This window comes from Copadichromis virginalis, linkage group LG7, assembly GCF_057382275.1.
Source record: "Copadichromis virginalis isolate Kocher_CV1m ecotype Utaka linkage group LG7, C_Virginalis_male_GT1.1, whole genome shotgun sequence".
Lineage (NCBI taxonomy): Eukaryota > Metazoa > Chordata > Actinopteri > Cichliformes > Cichlidae > Copadichromis > Copadichromis virginalis.
The window spans coordinates 18,889,076-18,910,642 of NC_140624.1; the positions used below are offsets into that span (position 1 = coordinate 18,889,076).

The following is a 21,567-nucleotide window of genomic DNA, read 5'->3' on the forward strand; positions in this document are numbered from 1 at the left end:
CAATATTATATTACATTATATTATATCATGTTATATTATATCCCCTTTCACATTAGAGCCACAACAGGACCCACTAGAACATGGGAACAAGTAAAAGTGAAATATGAGAATATGCTACAGAATGGTAATATTTATCACTTATATTGCTTTTAGTCTCTTGCAAAGAAACCCTGAAATAATCTGTTTGTTTGTTCATAACAGCAACCAAGAAAAGGGCAGAGCAAAAAAAGACAGGTGGTGGTCCTGCACCCCCTCGTCAACAAGTTGGTTAAGTAAATAATATCCTCACGGGAAAATCGATATCTCTCTATGAGCACACTGTCGCGCTGAGCTAAAGGATCCTGTCTGTCCCGCAATATACGCTGGATTCTGAGGACTCTCCTTATCAATCTTGCACCTTCCGCAATGGGTTGCTCGCGTAAACGGACAGGACATGGCTGCGACAGGCTTCCCAAATCCACCTTCGCTTTTATAGCCGTGGTCTCTCATCTTGCTTACACGAAGTAATTTACTATTACTACTCTGAAATATGACTTACATCTGTAATAATCACATACATGTAATAGAATGTTAATAGTACATTTCCCTTTTTTAGGAAATGACCTGTATGTATCTGTGTGAAATCAATAAAAGGATCAAGTGCTGCATTATCTTTGGTTACATTGATGTTATTTATTTATGGTGAAACAGTGGTGGAATATCGCTGTTGCTTTCGTATAAATGAAGCGGACATACCTGCGTGGCCGCGATCTAATCCTGTTTACATAAAGTAAACCTGCTCCCGAGCAGGTTTACGCTTACGGCTCTGTTGCTATGACAGCAAGTCCCGGATGAGCTTCGGGGAACCGAACGATCCAAGATCACGCGAAATCGTCAACAATCAAATCCAGCTAACTTACTTAGCGAGGTACGGCGGGGGAAAAGTCACTCGGGTCAGAACATGGGGTGCCACCATCATCCCACTTCTGACACCAATGTGGCGAGCTCAGACAACGAGGAGACGGAAGTGTCGTTTGGTCTTGCTTCCCGTGAGCTAGCCAGGGAGCACAGCCGTTTATTGACATCTGCAGAAGAACACTGCCGCTAAGTAACTGCTCAGCGCGGCAACCGCACAGCAACAACAACAACAACAACACACAGGGCGCCCTCTGACCCCGGAAGGACACACCGTCGCAGCGAGAGGGCGTCACCCGTCACTATGGCAGCATAAACAAAACATAACTGTACAAACAGAACCCCGAACAGCCCTGACCCGCTACAATATGCTGCTGAGAATATAGCCCAGAAGAAGCGTATAGTATAGCTTTTATTTTGGAAAGAGCCATTTCTCTGTAATAAACTCTCTTTTCCAAAGATGAGTGTTTCCTCAATCAGATACAGGTGTTACCGCGCCAGATCCGCGGCCCCGAACCGTAGTAAGGAAACCTCTGGCAGTTACTTGAAGGTTCTGTAACTGACTCGTAGCCGGCAACAGCTTACTATACAGGTCAACTCCGCTAGCAAAAAGATCGAAGGAGGCGTAGGAAACTGCTTCACCGAACTTTATTTCTTCTCTAAGGCACGAACACCGCGTACAATGGGCTGAAACAGTTTACTCACAGCGAGCATCGCCGACACAACTCTGGCTGTCGAGGGAGTTATATTCCTTTTATTTATTTTCTTTTCGTCTCTTCTGTAGCTAACCATTACTTTCCCCCTTCTCCGCTCTCTCTCTTCACACACACACCAGGCAGTCCCGCTACACACATCCCGAATACATTTCCCATCAGGCTTCATCCTTAAAGGGCCATGCCTGTAACACAGGTCTTGCAAAATCGCTAGCCCGACGTCCCGGGGCTAGCGATTTTTCCAGTCGGGCTACCAAAATCTATCTCTGCCCTGCCCGTCGGGCTATTGTAGGAAGGAAAAATATATGTCAATGCTTTTGCATTCTTTCGGAAATGTAGCTGGGTAATTATGTCACTGGCATCGGTGAGCCACTGTCAATATGTGACATATTAAAATCGCGTTTGAATTTGCGCTTGTTTTTTGCTTTCACTTTGCAAATGTCCAGGTGCCTTCTTTTGGCGCACCGGCCGACCGGCCGGGGAAAAGTCACTCGGGTCAGAACATGGGGTGCCACTATCATCCCACTTCTGACACCAATGTGGCGAGCTCAGACAACGAGGAGACGGAGGTGTCGTTTGGTCTTGCTAGCCAGGGAGCACAGCCGTTTATTGACATCTGCAGAAGAACACTGCCGCTAGCTAACTGCTCAGCGCAGCAACCGCACAGCAACAACAACAACAACACCAACACACAGGGCGCCCTCTGACCCTGGAAGGACACACCGTCGCAGCGAGAGGGCGTCACCCGTCACTATGGCAACATAAACAAAACATAACTGTACAAACAGAACCCCGAACAGCCCTGACCCGCTACAATATGCTGCTGAGAATATAGCCCAGAAGAAGCGTATAGTATAGCTTTTATTTTGGAAAGAGCCATTTCTCTGTAATAAACTCTTTTCCAAAGATGAGTGATTCCTCAATCAGATACAGGGCTTGCAAAATCGCTAGCCCGACGTCCCGGGGCTAGCGATTTTTCCAGTCGGGCTACCAAAATCTATCTCTGCCCTGCCCGTCGGGCTATTGTAGGAAGGAAAAATATATGTCAATGCTTTTGCATTCTTTCAGAAATGTAGCTGGGTAATTATGTCATTGGCATCGGTGAGCCACTGTCAATATGTGACATATTGAAATCGCGTTTGAATTTGCGCTTGTTTTTTTGCTTTCACTTTGCAATCGCACGAACTGTGTATAGAGAGTGACAGCACTGATTGATGAGTGATGATAATTTGCGCACCAATTCCTCTGACATCATCTTATCAATCGTTAGCTTACTATGCAAACATGACAAGTGAAATCTCCCGCAGCAAGCTTAAACATGTGAGAGGTTGATCACGCAGAGAATTGCTGACCGTTATGTGTGTAAAAGCAGCAGGATATATATTTTAGTTCTGCTGAGCCAAATAAGACAGGTCAGGGTGAAGAAGTGACAGCCAAAGAAAAGCTTACCACAAAACGGAAAAGTTATGACAAATCAGACTATAAGGCAAAAAGAAAGTGCAGCTTTATGGTTTCTTGGACAAAAGAATTTCTGTGGCTGCAATATGACGAGCTATATAACCGGGGCTGCACATAAGTGGTCCGCAGGTGCGCATTCGCTGTCAAAAAAACAAAAAAAAAACAAAAAAAAAAACGCGCACAAGATATGAAGTTGCAACGCGTGCTTGCATACATAAGATTTTCTGGAGGAGGACAGACATTTGTTTAAAACTCTTAAAGATGTCGAAGAAGCTCCTTTAAGCAATTACTTTAGTGTTCCTCTACCTCCAAAGAAATGTCAGAAGGAGTCCGAACCACAAAAGAAGCGCGTATTCTCGGAAAAGTGGTTGCAGGAGGTGAGCTGGTTTCAAACAAATGATGAAAGCACAGAGATGTGGTGCGGAATGTGCCGTGAAAATCCCACTCTAGCGGACAAAAACAGTGCTTTTTATATGGACGCAAACGCGCGTTGCAACTTCTTATCTGGTGCGCGTCTTTTATTTTGACAGCGAATGCGCACATGCGGACCACTTATGTGCACCCGTGTAAATAACATAATGTTCTGCCGGGTGTGTTGTTGGTTTTCTCTCGATTTCTGAGTCGACAAGCGCCTTTGTTACTGGGACCAGTCATTTTAAGAAAGGCCCCCATTAGAAATGCAAGAAATGCATTATTGCTCAGTCTGCAATATCTTTCCCAGAACAAACACCAATTGCAAATAACATACTAAAAATAAACCTGAAAAATCTGTTTAGAACAGCGTACTATGTTGCAAAGAGTGAACTACCACTGGCAAAATTTAGCAGTCTTTGCAAACTTCAAAAAGCAAATGGCCTCGATCTTGGTTCCACATGCCTCTTACCCGTGACTTCAGTGGAAATTTCAAATTCAGGATCTGACACAGACTGATTCATGTCCTACACAGTTCTTACAAGTTCATAGAAATTTCTGTTCAATTAGAACCAAGTATTTGAGTTGATGATTGTAATTTTTATACAATGTTGTAATTTGTTTTTCAACAATTTTTTGATTAATGTTTTGTTTCCTTTACAATATTATACTTTAATGTATAATATTGTAAAGGAAACAAAACAGGAAACAAAACATCAATCAAAAAATTGCTCTCTTTTTTATTCGGGCCACTTACATTTATTTTGGGCTACCAAAAACTGAAGAGTCCCTGCCCGAAGGGCTACCAGGGATTTTGAAATTTTGAGAGCCCTGAGATATATTTATTTTTTAAATTACTTTTGTTTCAGCGACATTAAATGGAAAAACTGTACTTTTGAGTTAAAATATATATTTATAATTTTAATAAATGACAAATTAAAAAGGCATGAACATTTTTTTGTATCGAAAAAATATCGAACCGTGACACCAAAGTATCGAACCGAACCGAACCGTGAATTTTGTGTATCGTTGCACCCCTAATAAATTCATTTGTTTTCTTGTAACTCGTACTTGTTATTTCAAAGTTTGTGTTAAGCGCAGGAGCTTCATTGATGATTCTGTTATTTTCAAGTTTTCTTCTTTTTTAAATTTTTCTAATTCTTCTGATAATAATGTTGAGCTCCTTGCTGCCACCATTAATGAACACTACCTTGCCATTCTCAGTCAGGTCACTCCTTACAAAACTGGTAATAACTCTGAACTTGTGGCCTTGGACATTCCTTTTAAAAAGCAGAGTAGCTGTGGAAGTCCATGGGTTGGGTGGTCCATGGTAAATATTTCAGAGAATTTCTTCACTTTTATAATAAGGCAATAAAAAAGCTAGATCCTCTTATTTTAATAATAAACTGTAATAGAATAATCCAAGGGTATTATTTGAAACCGTCAACAGCACCTTTGCATGTTCTGTTACTTTCTGATTGTGATTGTTTTTTCAGTCATTTTGTAAATAAGATGATGGTCCTGAACTTCAAAAGCTCCTCGGGTTCCTCCGCCTGTAACAATGGTGCTCGGTGTCCTGAATCATTTACTTCTTGACTAGATGACTTGACTGCAGTAAAAGGCAAGATGAAACCCTCATCATGCTCATGGTGACCATACAGTTAGTTCCTCCTTCTGTCCTGTCTGGGACTCTCACAAGCATTGGTCCATCATTGCTTCATTAATAGCTCATTGAGGTAATCCTACTTTAAACATGCTGTTGTAACTTCTTTACAGAATAAGTCCAATTTTGATGCCAGCTCTATTGGTAATTTTGAATGATTAAAATGATTTTAGAAAGCCAGTTCAAATCTTTACTATGCAAATGACAGATTTTTGACCCTTTTCAGTCTGGCTTTAAAAAGCAGCACACCACTGGACCCCTATCTTTATCCATAAAGGTCTTTCAGTGGATTCTGCTGCAGGGGTTTGTTCTGTAATCATTTTACTTCATCTAAGTGTAACCTTTGATACCATTGACCATAACATTTTACTTAATAGGTTCTAGGTTTTGGGTTATATTTCTGGTGCTGTGTTGGTTTTCCTCCTTCTTATCAGACAGGATTTTCTCTATTAGGATGAGCAGGTTCATGTGTGGGGTTCCACAGGGTTCAGTCCAGGTCCACAGGGTTCATATTATATTATTTCCTTTCTTTGGCATCGTCCAATCTTTTACTGACATTTCTTATCATGTCTATGCAGATGACAGTCAGCTGTATGTGCCTTTTAGGTCTCATCATTTAGACAGGGTGTCCACCCTACACAACTATTGAACCTGGATTTGCCATTTAAGAGAACAAACTGGAAACACTGGAGAAGTCTGATTTTGTAATCTTTAGACCATCACTGACATAGTTAACAACTAAAACTCTTGTTTTAGTTTAGTAGATAAGGCAACAGTTAAAAAACTGCAGTCAGTTGTTTTTGTTTGTTCACATTCAGGTTCAACTGTTTAATTATTTGTTTGACTAAGCAGCTATGAGTGTAGCGTGATTTCTTCAGACAGTTTCTCTGCTTCTGTCCCTGTAGGGATTTTCTTTTATGAATGTCAATGTCTGGAGTTTAACAGAAACCATGTGATAAACAGTTCTGAGGGAAAATGCAGAGCTGATGAAATGGTCATCATTCATAGCACGCCTCCAACAGGAAGGTCATGACCAAACAACCAGCAGCTCCAACTAAGATGTGAAAGAGTGAAATAACACAATGCAAACTCTGCCCAGATTTTAGGCAAATGAGGAACAACCTGCTGCACAAACACGCAGGACAACTAACAGCAGGAGCACAGAGGCATTTAGCACCAAGAGTGGATGATTTAAGGGAGAAACACTTCCATCTGGTCTCATAAATCCTATTTTATGTCTCATCATGCAGATGGTGGGGCAAGATTTTGTCATAAATGTGGCTCCATCCTGCCAGGTGTCAACAGTTCTGGCCAGCGGCTGTGGGGCAATGATGTGGCCGTTTTCTCTTTTATAGACCATTTGTATGAAGTGAGCACTTTTTAAACACAGCTGTTATTGAAGTACAGTTTGCTTGACTTGACCTAAAGTTCATTCAATGTTTTTCACAGCGCTCAGTCCATTTAACACCTGAGGTAGAAGGATGAGGTAGTGCCTGAAGCATGAATAGACCACCAGAAGAAGTTGTGTGTGACACTATCAAATCACTGACATATACAGTACTTACAGGGAGTGCAGAATTATTAGGCAAATGAGTATTTTGTCCACATCATCCTCTTCATGCATCTTGTCTTACTCCAAGCTGTATAGGCTCGAAAGCCTACTACCAATTAAGCATATTAGGTGATGTGCATCTCTGTAATGAGAAGGGGTGTGGTCTAATGACATCAACACCCTATATCAGGTGTGCATAATTATTAGGCAACGTCCTTTCCTTTGGCAAAATGGGTCAAAAGAAGGACTTGACAGGCACAGAAAAGTCAAAAATAGTGAGATATCTTGCAGAGGGATGCAGCAGTCTCAAAATTGCAAAGCTTCTGAAGCGTGATCATCGAACAATCAAGCGTTTCATTCAAAATAGTCAACAGGGTCGCAAGAAGCGTGTGGAAAAACCAAGGCGCAAAATAACTGCCCATGAACTGAGAAAAGTCAAGCGTGCAGCTGCCAAGATGCCACTTGCCACCAGTTTGGCCATATTTCAGAGCTGCAACATCACTGGAGTGCCCAAAAGCACAAGGTGTGCAATACTCAGAGACATGGCCAAGGTAAGAAAGGCTGAAAGACGACCACCACTGAACAAGACACAAGCTGAAACGTCAAGACTGGGCCAAGAAATATCTCAAGACTGGTTTTTCTAAGGTTTTATGGACTGATGTAATGAGAGTGAGTCTTGATGGGCCAGATGGATGGGCCCGTGGCTGGATTGGTAAAGGGCAGAGAGCTCCAGTCCGACTCAGACGCCAGCAAGGTGGAGGTGGAGTACTGGTTTGGGCTGGTATCATCAAAGATGAGCTTGTGGGGCCTTTTCGGGTTGAGGATGGAGTCAAGCTCAACTCCCAGTCCTACTGCCAGTTCCTGGAAGACACCTTCTTCAAGCAGTGGTACAGGAAGAAGTCTGCATCCTTCAAGCAAAACATGATTTTCATGCAGGACAACGCTCCATCACACGCGTCCAAGTACTCCACAGCGTGGCTGGCAAGAAAGGGTATAAAAGAAGAAAAACTAATGACATGGCCACCTTGTTCACCTGATCTGAACCCCATTGAGAACCTGTGGTCCATCATCAAATGTGAGATTTACAAGGAGGGAAAACAGTACACCTCTCTGAACAGTGTCTGGGAGGCTGTGGTTGCTGCTGCACGTAATGTTGATGGTGAACAGATCAAAACACTGACAGAATCCATGGATGGCAGGCTTTTGAGTGTCCTTGCAAAGAAAGGTGGCTATATTGGTCGCTGATTTGTTTTTGTTTTGTTTTTGAATGTCAGAAATGTATATTTGTGAATGTGGAGATGTTATATTGGTTTCACTGGTAAAAATAAATAATTGACATGGGTATATATTTGTTTTTTGTTAAGTTGCCTAATAATTATGCACAGTAATAGTCACCTGCACACACAGATATCCCCCTAAAATAGCTAAAACTAAAAACAAACTAAAAACTACTTCCAAAAACATTCAGCTTTGATATTAATGAGTTTTTTAGGTTCATTGAGAACATGGTTGTTGTTCAATAATAACATTCCTCAAAAATACAACTTGCCTAATAATTCTGCACTGCCTGTACAGTGCTTTGATGAACACATGTATCTCAAAGGATGTGTGCAACATTAGGGCAAAAAAAAAGAAGACCCTCTCAATCAGCAGCCATGTGCAAGTGCTTGAGTGCCATTCAGTGGTGTAGTAGCAGCAGAAAGCAAATAAGTTCAGTACATTTATTTAAGTGCAGAACTTAAGTAAAATTTCCATGTACTTGTATTTTACTAAAGTGTTTCAATATTCTGCTGTTATACCTCACTATATTTTACATGCAAATATTATAGCTTTAATTTCACTTTAATCTGCGCCTTATGTTCCTATCCAGAAAATAACTTAAATATATTCAAATGATATGCTTAAAAACCAAAACATCATTAAAAGGCTGATTGGCCCACTCTTTATTTAGACTGACCCTGGCTTGAACGGTTATAAAAAGTTTACTGAACAATCAATCTGTAACGTGACTTTTTTACATTGTTGTCTTGCACATTTGTGAAAAGAAAAGGAAAAAAAGTGAATACTTCTACTACTGACATTTCCCTCTGGAAACTGTGACTGTCTCTAAATCAAACTGTGTCTGGAGACTCAGATCAATACAGTTGTAGAATGAGCTACCGTATTTCCCGGACTACAAAGCGCACCTGAATATTAGCCGCACAAGCTAAAATCAGGGGAAAATCCTGTTTTGTACATACATTAGCCGCACCTGACTAAAAGCCGCAGGTGTTTCAATGTTGACTCATCATATGTAAGAGAATATGCACAAAGGGAATTGTCAGGAAAGAGATGGCTGTTTGGAGACACACCCCTTTTATTAATATTTTGAAAAACAAGTTATGGGTACATATTTGCACATGTAGTACATAACAGTAACCTACAGCACACCAGAAAAATAGATTCGGCCTACCTTTTAGGCTCAGGTGCAGTGACACGGCTTTAACAAGAAGAAAAGTCAGTCATTCACCATCTTTCTCTTCTTCCTGCGCACTAAAACCACCAAAGTCCTCTTCTCCAATGTCGGAAACGAACAGGCTCAGGATGGCTTCGTCATCCACTCTCCGCTTCTCTCCTTCGTTGTCACTTTCAAAACCAAAGAAATCCTCGTTGTCAGTGTCAGAGTCGAACACCCTCAGAAGGGCCGTGGCGGTGTCCTCCTCTCCATCATGCAGCAGTCCAGCCCTTCAAAATCCGTTGGTGATCGTGGATGTTTTCGCACTTTTCCACGCTGTCAGAATCCACCGGTGGAGTTGGGCATAACTTGCTTTTCGCAAGTTTATCGCCGCTCGTCATCCACGCCTCCCGCTGAATGCGTAGCGCTACTTTGAAGTTTGTTTTTCGCGCTACTTCGTACGGCACTACGTTGCCTGGTGGACGGACATGTGACTAACATACCACTCTTGAACCCCGATCCTTCCGCCAGGCAACGTAGTGCGGAACAAACAAAACAAATCGTCTTACGATATCACAAAAATCATGGAAAATCCATAGAAAAGCCGCACCTGACTAAAAGCCGCAGGGTTCAAAGCTTGTGCAAAAAGGAGCGGCTTATAGCCCGACAATTACGGTAATTAAAACCTGTAGTCAGGTTATCCTGAGCAAAAGGAAAGTATTCCTAACACAGTTAAGTATACAACATTTAAAAAGAGACTTGATAAAACCTGTCCATATGCCATTTGAATGGCCTCCAGGTGGGTTACATTTCCTGTGCATAGTGCACAACTGCATGTGGGCAACTTTACCTTTTGGAGACGGAGTATTTTTCTGGCTCATGAATGCAGGGCTTCCCAGCCACCGTGATGCTTTTAATGTCTCCCTGATCGATGCCGAGGTTGGAACCGCTGATGGTGATGGAGATGCCTCCCAGCACGGGGCCGAAAAGAGGGCTGATCTGGATGTGGAGATGCAATAGGAGGGTGTTTATAGGAAGAAGGGATTGGAAATGGATTTAACCAGATTATTTGTGCAATAAGAACATACAAGAGATTTACACAGTCTGTTTAACCACTATTGAGCTGACTTAAGTATTTAACATTCAAGGCCAAGTGGAGAATTACATCAATACTGTATGAGTCACATCTGTATGCATGTCTGCATGTATTTGAACATGACCCATATTGTATTTGTAGGTCAGAAAATTTGACTAAAATATAAAAGCAGATGTTCTGGTAAATACAAAACAAAAACAAACATTTTTGTGACGAGATAAATTGAACATTTTATAGTAAAATATGAAATTTGAATATTTTTCCTGTAATTTTTTAATTTAAAAAATGTGAATTCAACTTCAAATAAAATACACTAATGCGAGACACACACAGTGTGCAGCATTCCTGCAAGGCTGTACTTAAAGAGATAATGGTGCTTCACACTGCACTGTAACATTAACATGCTCACAATGACAAAGCTAGCATGCTAATGTATAACAGGTATGATGTTTACTGCACTGTGTCCCTTATCATATGTTTAACCTGAACATGGGCACAAGTGTCTATGAATAATAAAACCATAAAGGTCAACACTGCAGACTCTCAACGTCTTCAGAAAATCTCACTGGAATCCTTTGTATAGTTGTTAAGTTGAAGCTCAACAACATACAAAGTCATGGTGATTTATCTGCAGTATCTCTGTCTGTCAGGCTGCAGCCGGTTAGGTGATAGCCTCTGTCAGAATGATATAAACACAATTACTGATGGATTTTTATCAATGACAAAGAGGCACGAACAATTAGGTGAACAAACAAAGAATTGATCCGATCGACATGTGCTAAGGAACAGCGCCGCACACTCTCAAGGAGAAACACACTCCCAACTCCTCTGTGGAAGAAAAATACACGGCCAGTGAAGACCTCAGTCCAATCACCACAGTCAATGTGTTTTTACATCCAATCACAAGATTTTAAAGAAGGTACAGTTTCCATTTCAAAGGTAAACATGAAGTCATGACAGCACTGTGACGACTCACATTGGTGATCTCAGGGTCAGGACACTCGGTGTTGCTGGGGAGAGGATCGCAGAGCTTCTCATACACACACGCCAGCTTCTTGCTGCACCACACACACTTGTACTTTGGGTCGGCGTTCTTACAAAGACTACAGTCGTTCCTCTCAACGGCACAGTTGTACAGTGTGACTGTAGAGATAATAGTGAGGAAACAAAAACAATATTATGTTATTGTACATTCAAAGAGCATATTCTTGCATCCTCAATGAAAAATTGATGGACAATCTAATTTCAAGTGACTCCTGCAGTAACATACATTTATCTGAATCCTTCATGTACAAAGCTGTTAGATTGTGCAGTAATGTTTTGTAATTTTCAAGTGCAGATTAAAGGTAGCTTCCTTAAATCCAGCTGAAGCCCCACAGTGGGACTTGCCGTGTACACACAGGGCATTAAAATGAAATCTCCTCATTAATATGTGAAGACACACCGTTCACCGTGCTGTCCATCTTCTCGCCAGACTCCTTGTCCTTCACGTAGAACAGAACATTGGTCTCCGGTGACTTATCATAGAAAAACTAAGAAATTGGAAGAAAATGAATTATTAATACAGAATCCTGTGATTAATGGCACTTAAGCTCTTCTCTGCAAACAGTGTGGGCTGCTGCTCCCCCACGCCAAGGGAAAATAAGAAAGAAAAAAGAATATATACCCAGTCTGGCAGATTTTCAGCTACAGAAATCAATGTTGGAAAAGAACATAGCTGGAGGCTAAGCACTGTTTGAGCTTCCCAATCACAAAGTTCACAATGTGGAGATGGTGTTTAACTCTCCAGCGAGGGGAGCATGTCCATTAGAGGGAGCTAGAGAATATCAAAGGGAATGTGAAAAAAGGCTAAAGGTTGACTTCTTTTATAAATGTGGAACATAAATACAGCTGTTCACAAACAGAAAGTCTTCACACAGTTTTTTTGCTGCAGAATATATACATTCACTCTTTCAGTGTATTTCTAGGTTGTACTTTGAATACTAGGACCACAAACCAGTCACAGTGCAAAGACCTGTGTTGAGTGTGTTGCATCAAGACAAATGTCAAACGAGGGGTCATGCTCACATTGAAGCCACTGAATGTGTAGAATGGTCCCCCCTCAAACGAGACATCTTCTTCCTTTGTCATCAGCTCACTGCCAATGGTGAAATGATGACCCTGCAGAACCACACAAACAAACACAAAAATGCTGATGTGTATTCATGCTGATCATACTTTTACAGTACTGTTCTCTGATGCTCTTCTTTGTATAGAGCATGGAAACAATTGCAGTTTCTCTGATCCTACTCAAGTGTGTAAAATCAAATCAGCAACACTGAACATATACACACAACAACCAAAAGGGAAACAGCCCAGAAAGCTGTGTGATTACAAAACCTTCACACAGGGCTTAAAAATGTAGATTTTCACAGCTGTAAAAGATCAGCTGTCAAAACCTTGATTGATGAAACATGAATGGATCCCCGGGAACCTGCACCAATAAAGTCCATCAGAACTCACACATTCAAAGAAAATGATCAAGATGTATGTTGTGACAACTAAGTGAACTGTTACAGCTTATATTGCTGTCTGATAGTAAGAATTGGGATTTGTAATGTTATTCATGTGGAAAGATACTCTGCATAATCATGACAAAAACAAAAATACTGACGGTCCCCAGTGCCACCCCTTAACTTCCTTGATTTGCCTATGGTAAGTTTAAACATCCAAGGAGACGTCCGTCTTGAGTTATTGTATTCACAAGATTTTTTGAGTAATTCTGTTCACAAAGTTGGGTGTCCTCACACCTGTTCGCTACGGTTGAATGGTAAAAAGTAAGTTTTAAGCCCTCTTCCAGCAGAACACTCCAGCCTTAACCCTCTCAAGGCAGGCGTTGCCGATTTGCAACAGTTAAAAACTAACAACCTGATTACCCCACATACATATTTTATGGGGTTTTTTTTTTACTCAGAAGTACCACTGCAGGACTTGGTTGTGCATTAGCAACAAAAAGTTTAATTTGAGCCTGAGAGGGTTAAAGGGGAACTATTATCATTACTTCAAATTCCAAAATCGAACTTTACCAGAGTAGCTTTGCATGATTCACAGACAAAATAATCCTTATTTATCTTATATTGGACTTTGGTGTGGCCCCCAAAGTTCATTCACTGTCTAAAGGAGCCATTTTTGCTTCCTTTCAATCTCTTTAAGTTAACTTTTTTTTTTTTTTTTGCAACATTTAAACAGTTGGTAAGAGTGCGGTATCATCACTTACAGATCACTAACAGATGCAAGAGTAGAAAAAACTGAAACAAGTTTGGCTCATTCTCCTTTCTTTTAGCCTAAAAATGAACCTGTTGTGTTTTTCCTTTTTTCTGTCAAAGGGATATCCACAAACAGAAAGAGAGTGTTTCTTTCCCTGGAACTCAGATGCATGTTGGGGGTGGAGTGGGGCCAGTTTACCTGGTAATGTTTCAGATTTATGCCTTCAAAGCTGATTCGAGTCTTGTAGCCCACAGGGATGAGCACAGGATCTGGATTCTCGAACCGAGGACAGTTTGCGCTCTGAAACAGAATGAAAACAAATTAGATACTTTAATAATTTACATTTTAAACATGCTAACCACTTAACGGACACCCTCATCTGTGGCGACAGATAACTATATCGCTGAAACATCCGCTGACTTGGAATCTGATATCCTCCACCCTGCAACGTTTGTCATGCAAGATGGTGGCAGCTGATAGTGGGATTTGTGTATTTATTAATTTTTCAGGAGGAGTTTGGACCACTCAGGCGGTGAATCACATGTAAAGTTTAGATGTGTCCTTTAAAACTTGTGGTATAGTCGTTCTCCACATCTATCACACACATACATGACAGAAAAGAGTCCTTGACCTGTCACTGAACTCACAGCTCTAGAAAGAACTAACCTGACGGTGCTTGATGATGTGGGAACCAACCACGCTGTTGTCCGCATCGCTGCAGGTGTGGTCCTGCGTGTTCCACTGACATCCCCACTGACTGCTTACACATGACATGCACCTGAAAACACAGAAATATGGACCAACTTGGATAAGGAAATACTTTCACATGCACAATCAGGGTAGAGCATGCACACACAAAAGCACACACAAACAACATCTAAAACATGCAAACTCATCAGAGAGCGTCCGGCACAAAAATCTATGTTGCTGACAATGAAATGGATCTCTGCAACTTCACATAAGCAAAGCTCGTTCATCACACGTTCCTCTGTGTGAAAGAAATGCAGAAAAAAATGAGGGGAAAAAAACAGCCAGGATCGACTTTCTTTTTTTGATTAATGAAAAGGAAACTGAGGCAATTTCCTCGGCTTGGTAATAGAAGCAGGAGCGAAAATGCAAGAGGTGCATTCAAAACCACCATGCATCACAATTTACAAACAGAGCCTTGATCTCTCATCTGCTCATGCACGGTGATACATTTACATCAAGGTTGTCAGATGATGCTGTGTTCCATGTCACTGTGTATTTTCACTGAGTGACAGAGCAGAACTGAAAGATTAACAGCCTGACTCACGGTGTGTTTTCAGATTTCCTCACTGTGGCAGCACAGTTGTAGAACATGAATTCCCGCGTGGCCAACTCCACAGTCTCATTCACAAAGATCCTGATAGCCACGGCCACAAAGTCTGAAGATACAGTAAAACAGTGGTTAAAATGTGATACACTAGCTGTTTATGTGAATACAAGTTTTATCATATAAAAGATGTGAAGTATGCTTGTACATTTAAAGACAAAAAACAGAGCGATTAAATATTTTGATAAATCTCCTCAGAATCAGTTCAGTGATTATTTAACTGCCTGAACTGCATATTAGTGTATAAAAGCCAAAACTTGAGCTGTATTTAAAAAAAGTTCCATGTTTTGTTTTATAAAGGACTTTTTTTATGGGACTCACTTTGTTTTGGGCAAGATGTTTGCTGACTACTGATACAAAAAACTATAAACTGAAATAATAAAGCTTAAATTAGATTAGTGTGTTGATTTCGTGCAATTTTCTGGTGCAAATTTGTTGGACACTGTAAGTTCTTCAACAAAATGATGGAGAATTTGCCAGCTGACATTAACTTAACCTCATGTTTTTTTCAGCCCATTTCCCACCTTGGCCAGTTAGTAATGCAGCGTTAACCATCATGGAGAAGCACAGACATTAGACCTTAAAGACGACAGAAACATGGCAGGGTAATTAAAGAGACCATACCTTGGCCCTCAGGTGTTTTCGGTATAAGCCCAGGCTGGGGCAGATCACAGGAGACCTCACCAGAGTCTGACATGATGCCGTTACTCTGGAAAGACTCAATCTTGCATTGCAGACGGTCAGAGTGTCCAATGGTAGGAAGGGAGGGAATATTGATGTTCACCTGGACAGACAAAAACATACTGACTGGAAACTGTGGCTTCTTAGCCCGTAACATCTCACTGAATTTGTATCTCTGTGTAACCAAAGTTATAATAAAGAAACTGTTTCTCTTTTTAAAGAAAGAAACTGAGAAAGAGAAAGGAGTGACATGCTGCTGATGGGAATTCATGTGTGAGTCAGACGGGCAGGAACACAGAAGAAGTAAAAAATGGGAGAATAGGAAGAGGCTCTCCATCTTCAGACAATCAGCCATGCAGGTTATAATAAGACAGTTTGGATTTTTCTGGGTGGATCAATACAGAGCTGGAAGACCTAGAGCTCGAGGTCTTTGATTCCCAGTTTATTACTCAGTCTCTGCATGTAAGTGGAGTTAGGTACTGCAGAGAAAAGAGGGACAATAAAAGAGAACAAAGGAAGTCAGAGACAGTTTGAGTGAGGAACAAACAGAGCTGTACCTTGCCGGTCTTTCTGCAGGAAAGGTTTGAAGGAGAGAAGGATACAATCTTGACACACTGCTGCTTGGGGCTCCACAACCAGCCATTCTTCTCCTCTGCCCGTCGGCACTCAGACCTCCTGGTACACCTTCAGACGAAGGATGAGAAAATCCCATCAGCCTGAGCTGCACATGCCATGAATGCTTTCACAAAAAGTCAGTTTGTAAATAACAACTCAATGCCTACGTGACTTCCAGCAGGGTCTGTGCACAAAATAAAGATTTATGTATCAAAAAGAAAAACATGCAAGGTCCTCAATGGTAACTACATTAGTAGGGTCATTTTAACTTATATATATATATATATATATATATAACCTTTAAGCAAAGTACTAAAAAAATACTCCTTTGTTCAAGCTTCCCAGCTGTGATCATCTAAGGTATTTGGTTAATAGGACATAATTTTAATGAAGCTATTCATATTATGTGATGATGCAAGAAATGAAACTGTTAAAGACAAAAAATGACTTTGCAATCAGACAAAATACACAGGAGCGATAAAAACATGTGACTTCTTTTTGATAAAATCAATCTAGCACTAAATGCAGCAAAGACTAAAATACATACTCTGAAGGAAATACAAACTAACATAGAGATGAACTGATATTGTGCACATAAACAGAAGTACAGGATATAATGCAACATCAAATTTGCACTGTAAATCACGCGGACTGAATTTTTTTCATAAATGAGAAGCAAACGAACTAAGCACTGCTTCAAATCATTTGGAGCAATTGAAGGAAAAGAAAAATTGCAGAATTATCCTATTCAAATGCTCAAATCATCGAATCGTTTGCCTGAGAAATGACTGAATTGATTAATTCTTTATGAAAAGTTGTTGATTCATATTCTGTCAATTGACTTATCAACTGATAAATAGATTTCAGCTCTAATACTAAATAGCATGCACAATGTTGCACAGTAAGAGCATCGGATATATCAGATAGTTCCAGAGGGACAGAGTTTGCTTCTTTTTCCTAGTCATGATCACATCGCTGTAAAACACATGATACATGCGCACTTTTCTACCCTCCAGACCCTGATAAATATAGACTGATGAGAGTAAATTGCACAGCCTGCCTTCGCCGTGTGGGGCTGACAAACAGCTTTAATTCCTTACGGCTGCACGGACAACAGGAGATGGAATATAAACACTGAGGGGTACTAAAAGTGTCTGCAATAAAACACTGAACAAATATCCTGCTGTGTTTTACAGATGGAATTGCATGTGTGGGTGTTTGTGTTAGTCTGTTGCTGTGTGCATGCATTTGTAAATGCATGTAAGAATGTACGTGTGTGTGTGTGTGTGTGTGTGTGTGTGTGTGTGTGTGTGTGATCCTTACCTGCCCTCCAAAACACACCAGCCACAGTAAGGGTCCCTCAGTCCCACGCATGATTGGCAGTCTTTCATTTCGAGGCACGTCTGCACTGGCACCTTGGTGATCTGGATTATTACAACGTGAAATATGATCAAAGGTGCACCTTACGGGAGACACTGGACAAAAATAACAAGTATTTAAAGTGTAGCTGTAAATGTTCCTTAGTATGTTGCAGGTGTGCAGAGTGGGAGCGAGTGGGGTCTCTCCTGTCTTCTCCCCATGTTTAATTACTTAGTTTATTCAACACAAAGCACTGAATGTTTACTGTAACCAGGGTGAAATTGTTTTCTTTTTTACATGTAAAAGCCAATCCATTAGATCTTATTTCAAGACATCAGTATTTTTCCGATAAAATCTGAATGTTTAACAGCATCAACATTAGAAACTCTTCCCCCTCTGCAGAAACAGATGTGAGTCAATATAATGAAAGCAAAACTTCTGAAATCGCAAACTTAAAAAAGCAATGGAGCAAATAATTTTGATTATTATATATTTATTTATTTTTTATAAAATGCTAATACTCGTGCTGTGATTGGTCAGCTGTGTGGATGTAAGAACAAAGCCATGATTCTGTATAGATCTGTTTATCTATTCTTAATGCAGCTAGCGTTGCTACTTTTGATTGTGATCTGTGAAGTCCATGTCTTCCCTTCTAAAAATACCATCTCAATATTTAAATGGTATTGTATGTGCCCGCTCTCTAAGACAGTGAGCTTTCCTCTCCACATTAGACTGAGGCTGCTCAGCAGAGCTATTAACACTTTGTTTTATATTATAAGACATTTTGAAAGCAACATCTCTCATTTTAATCAAGGCAGCTTTCTACAGTGGCACCATACAGGCTTTTCTCCGTGCATAACCACAGCATAGTTTTTGGGTTTGGATCAATTTTTTCTCTTTTAAATGAATACAGTCATTGTGGAGCTCAGTCTTAGCACCAGCAAGTACTCTGCCAGAATTTTAATGTATAATAAGTGTTAAATATACACACACACCCTTTTCTCTGTGGTAATGTAGAGGTGGCTCTGGCTTTGGTCAAGGAAAAGGTTCTTGTTGACCTTCTCTCCTATGTTGTTGCCAACATAGGAGTACGGCTCGTTGCCATATTCACCTGGTCTCAGGTGTACCTGGACAAAATAAACAAAAGACAAAAGGTAAGAGAAATTTGAGGTTTTAAATTCACTTGATACACCTTCCCTCAGATAAAAGTTTAAACTGAGGAAAAAAATATCCAACAAAAAAAAACCACAAGAGAACTCAACCTTGAAGACCTCTCCGTTGGCGCTGCCCAAAAAGGCGATCGTGTGGTCATTCTCCACAGCAACAGTTACAGCAGTCAGATGGACCGACATGGTCAACGCTGCATCTGCCTTTAAGGCAAATGCTGGCTTGCTTGCCAGAGGCGAAAGCAAATGTTCTGCACCACACTTGAAGTTTCCCAATGCATCCTTCTGTAAAGGGAAAGGATAACAAGAAGGGACGATCAGACATTGCTTGCTTTTCACTCCAATAACATTAACTGTCTTTGCAGTACTGTTCGTATCCTACTTAAACTTTATAACAGAGATGGGAAATGTGCTTTGAACACTCGACCATTTTAATCTACAATCTAAAATTGACTTTGTTTGACTGATCATTTCTTTGATTACAATAATGAATTAAAATAATGAATAAAAATTACAAGTAAGTATTTGCTTTAGAGTTGGAAGTCTGAGACGAGAACAATAGGAAAACTCGTGTTAACGATCACTTAACAAGAAACTACTAATACATGCAAGTAAAAAATGTAAAATAACCAGTTAAGTTGGGCCATAACTAAAAAAGTCTTTGGCATATTAAAATTGTTCATGGAATACTTCAAGTATTTCTGAGTAGGTACTGATCTCGGTATTAAGCTCAGTCTCTCTAAAGTAAATACCCTACAGCTGCAGACCCTATGGTGGGAGCTGGAGATGTGAAACAGCTAAAATATCAACCAGTGGTGCAGGGTAGCAGCGGTCTTGACATGTCAGAGGCAGCAAAGGGAAAATTTTAAAACATGAATAGACCGCCAAATTTGACAAGTGTATTTAGTACATGGAGAGAGGAGAGTGAGCCATATTAAAGTTCGGCCTATAACTTGAACAAAGGCGTAATTTTGGTGGTTTTATTTTTCTACACCACAAAGGCTGGTTCTAAATCAAACAATCAATAAGTGATTGAAGTTAAACTTTAAGCTTTAACTCAAGGCATTTTAGCAAATCTTTGCCAAAACTTCTTTGAGAATTTGAGCCATTTTTATACACAGTCCCCCTTTTTTAGAGGTTTAAAACCAACTGGATATTCGACTGACAAGTAGTTCCAGGTGAGGCCAGTTCCCTTGTTACTTCATGACAAATGAAGTGGACGTAATATTTGAAGGTGGTTTGAAGTGTCGAATTTACATTTTATAGCTTTTCTTTCTAATTGTAAATAAAAATCCCCAAATACATGTCAGTGCAAGTGAGATAGGCTAGCATTCAGCTGAAAAAATAAACCAGAATCTGGTGACCTGTCCACAGTGTACCCTGCCTCCCACCCTAAGACAGCTGGGATAGGCTCCAGACGCCCCTCACAACCCTGAAAAAGGATAAGCGGAAGCGAATAGATGGTTGGACAGAAATAATAAAAACTTCAGGAATAAAAAAAAATTAAAAATCTGGTACTTTCTTAGAAAATAAGGAATGAAATGGCCAGCTCAGCAACACATAAAGACCTGAGAAAAATTATTTCCATAGATAAGAAAAATGGCTTCATAACATCTAAGTCAAAAACACCCAGGGGTGGTAGACATATCACAACACCTCCATGAATGGGAATAGAACAAGGTTCAAACTATCGGTTACACTCAATAACAAGAGGATCAGATTAAACTTTGCCAAAGAAAATCTGAAAGAACCTTTACAGTTCTGAAATAAAAAAATCTTTGGATAGGTGAAACCAAGGGGGGCTCCTTTGCCTCCCTCCTGCTGTGTGCCCAGCCTGGAGGCTGCGGTCTGTGACCGGCTCCCGGTGCAGACAGCTCCCTGTTATAGTGTTTCCTCACTTGGCTCTTGCGAGCCCAGCCCAATTTTTACTCTTTAAGTGTGCGCGTGTGTGTATGTGTGTGTGTGTGTGTGTGTGGGGGGGGGGGGGGGGGGGGGAGATATGTGTGTATTCACATCATTTATGTTAATGAGAGTGTGGGGAGTGAGTTGGAGGGTGGGGTGGGCTGCTTTTAACTATGTAAAGCACTTTGTGCTACATTTTTTTTGTATGAAAAGTGCTTTATAAATAAAGATTGATTGATTGATTGAAGATAAACAGCATGTCTGTGAAGGTTCTCAGTCATCCATGTCATCGTAGTCTAAGGGGCTTGGAAAGAAAAGTGTCTGGACTTCTTTAAGTTGCTTGAAGACGTTTCACCTCTCATCCGAGAAGCTTCTTCAGTTCTAGGGTCAAATGGTGGAGAGTCCCAGATTTAAAGAGAAGTGAAAGAAGCCATCTATGTCCACTGTGGACAGCCATCTTTGAACAGAGGCGGTGGCTTACGACACCAACTGTCTGCTATCTATAATCAAGTTTTGAGATCCCTTCACGGCCACTTGCATCCTGGGCCATTTGACCTCAAGAAATCACATGATAGGGTGGGGCTAGGTTTCACAATGAGCTTATCCGAAACCTTGGCTGATTAGGACCTACACCCCTTTTTTTACACCTTGGCTTGTGTGATTAGGAAAAGAATATATTGTCCCTTTTGGGGGAATCCTCCCACAGGGCTTAAATCTGGAACTTTCCACCATTTGACCCTAGAACTGAAGGAGCTTCGCGGATGAGAGGTGAAACGTCTTCAAGCAACTTAAAGTCCAGACGCTTTTCTTTCCAACCTTCTTAGACCAAGATTAACAGCCTGAACCAGAATGATGGGTAGAGAAAAATATGGAGGGGTGAGAAGCAGCTCATGATCAGATTGGGCATATATAGCTGCCACTGAAACTGGGTCACTACTGTCTGATTACTGTGACTGCTGATCGAAACAGAAACAGAAGGATGAAATGTGAAGTGTACAGGGCTATACTCTCTGCTTAGATTCA

The 21,567-nt window shown here is 40.7% G+C and overlaps 1 protein-coding gene across 1 annotated transcript in view; it reads right to left on the bottom strand.

Moving 5' to 3' along the window:
* The window catches only part of plxnb2b (plexin b2b), a 147,406-nt gene that overhangs the window by 38,613 nt on the left and 87,226 nt on the right, over positions 1–21,567 (bottom strand). Inside the window, exons 4-15 of the mRNA XM_085462344.1 lie at positions 18,739–18,927; positions 18,472–18,603; positions 17,441–17,541; positions 16,060–16,186; positions 15,446–15,605; positions 14,762–14,873; positions 14,134–14,245; positions 13,666–13,767; positions 12,289–12,381; positions 11,666–11,753; positions 11,198–11,364; positions 9,976–10,124 (exon numbers count right to left, since the gene is read on the bottom strand). Coding sequence (XP_085318470.1) covers positions 9,976–10,124; positions 11,198–11,364; positions 11,666–11,753; positions 12,289–12,381; positions 13,666–13,767; positions 14,134–14,245; positions 14,762–14,873; positions 15,446–15,605; positions 16,060–16,186; positions 17,441–17,541; positions 18,472–18,603; positions 18,739–18,927 — 1,532 coding nt within the window. The remainder of the gene's footprint in view (positions 1–9,975; positions 10,125–11,197; positions 11,365–11,665; positions 11,754–12,288; positions 12,382–13,665; positions 13,768–14,133; positions 14,246–14,761; positions 14,874–15,445; positions 15,606–16,059; positions 16,187–17,440; positions 17,542–18,471; positions 18,604–18,738; positions 18,928–21,567) is intronic.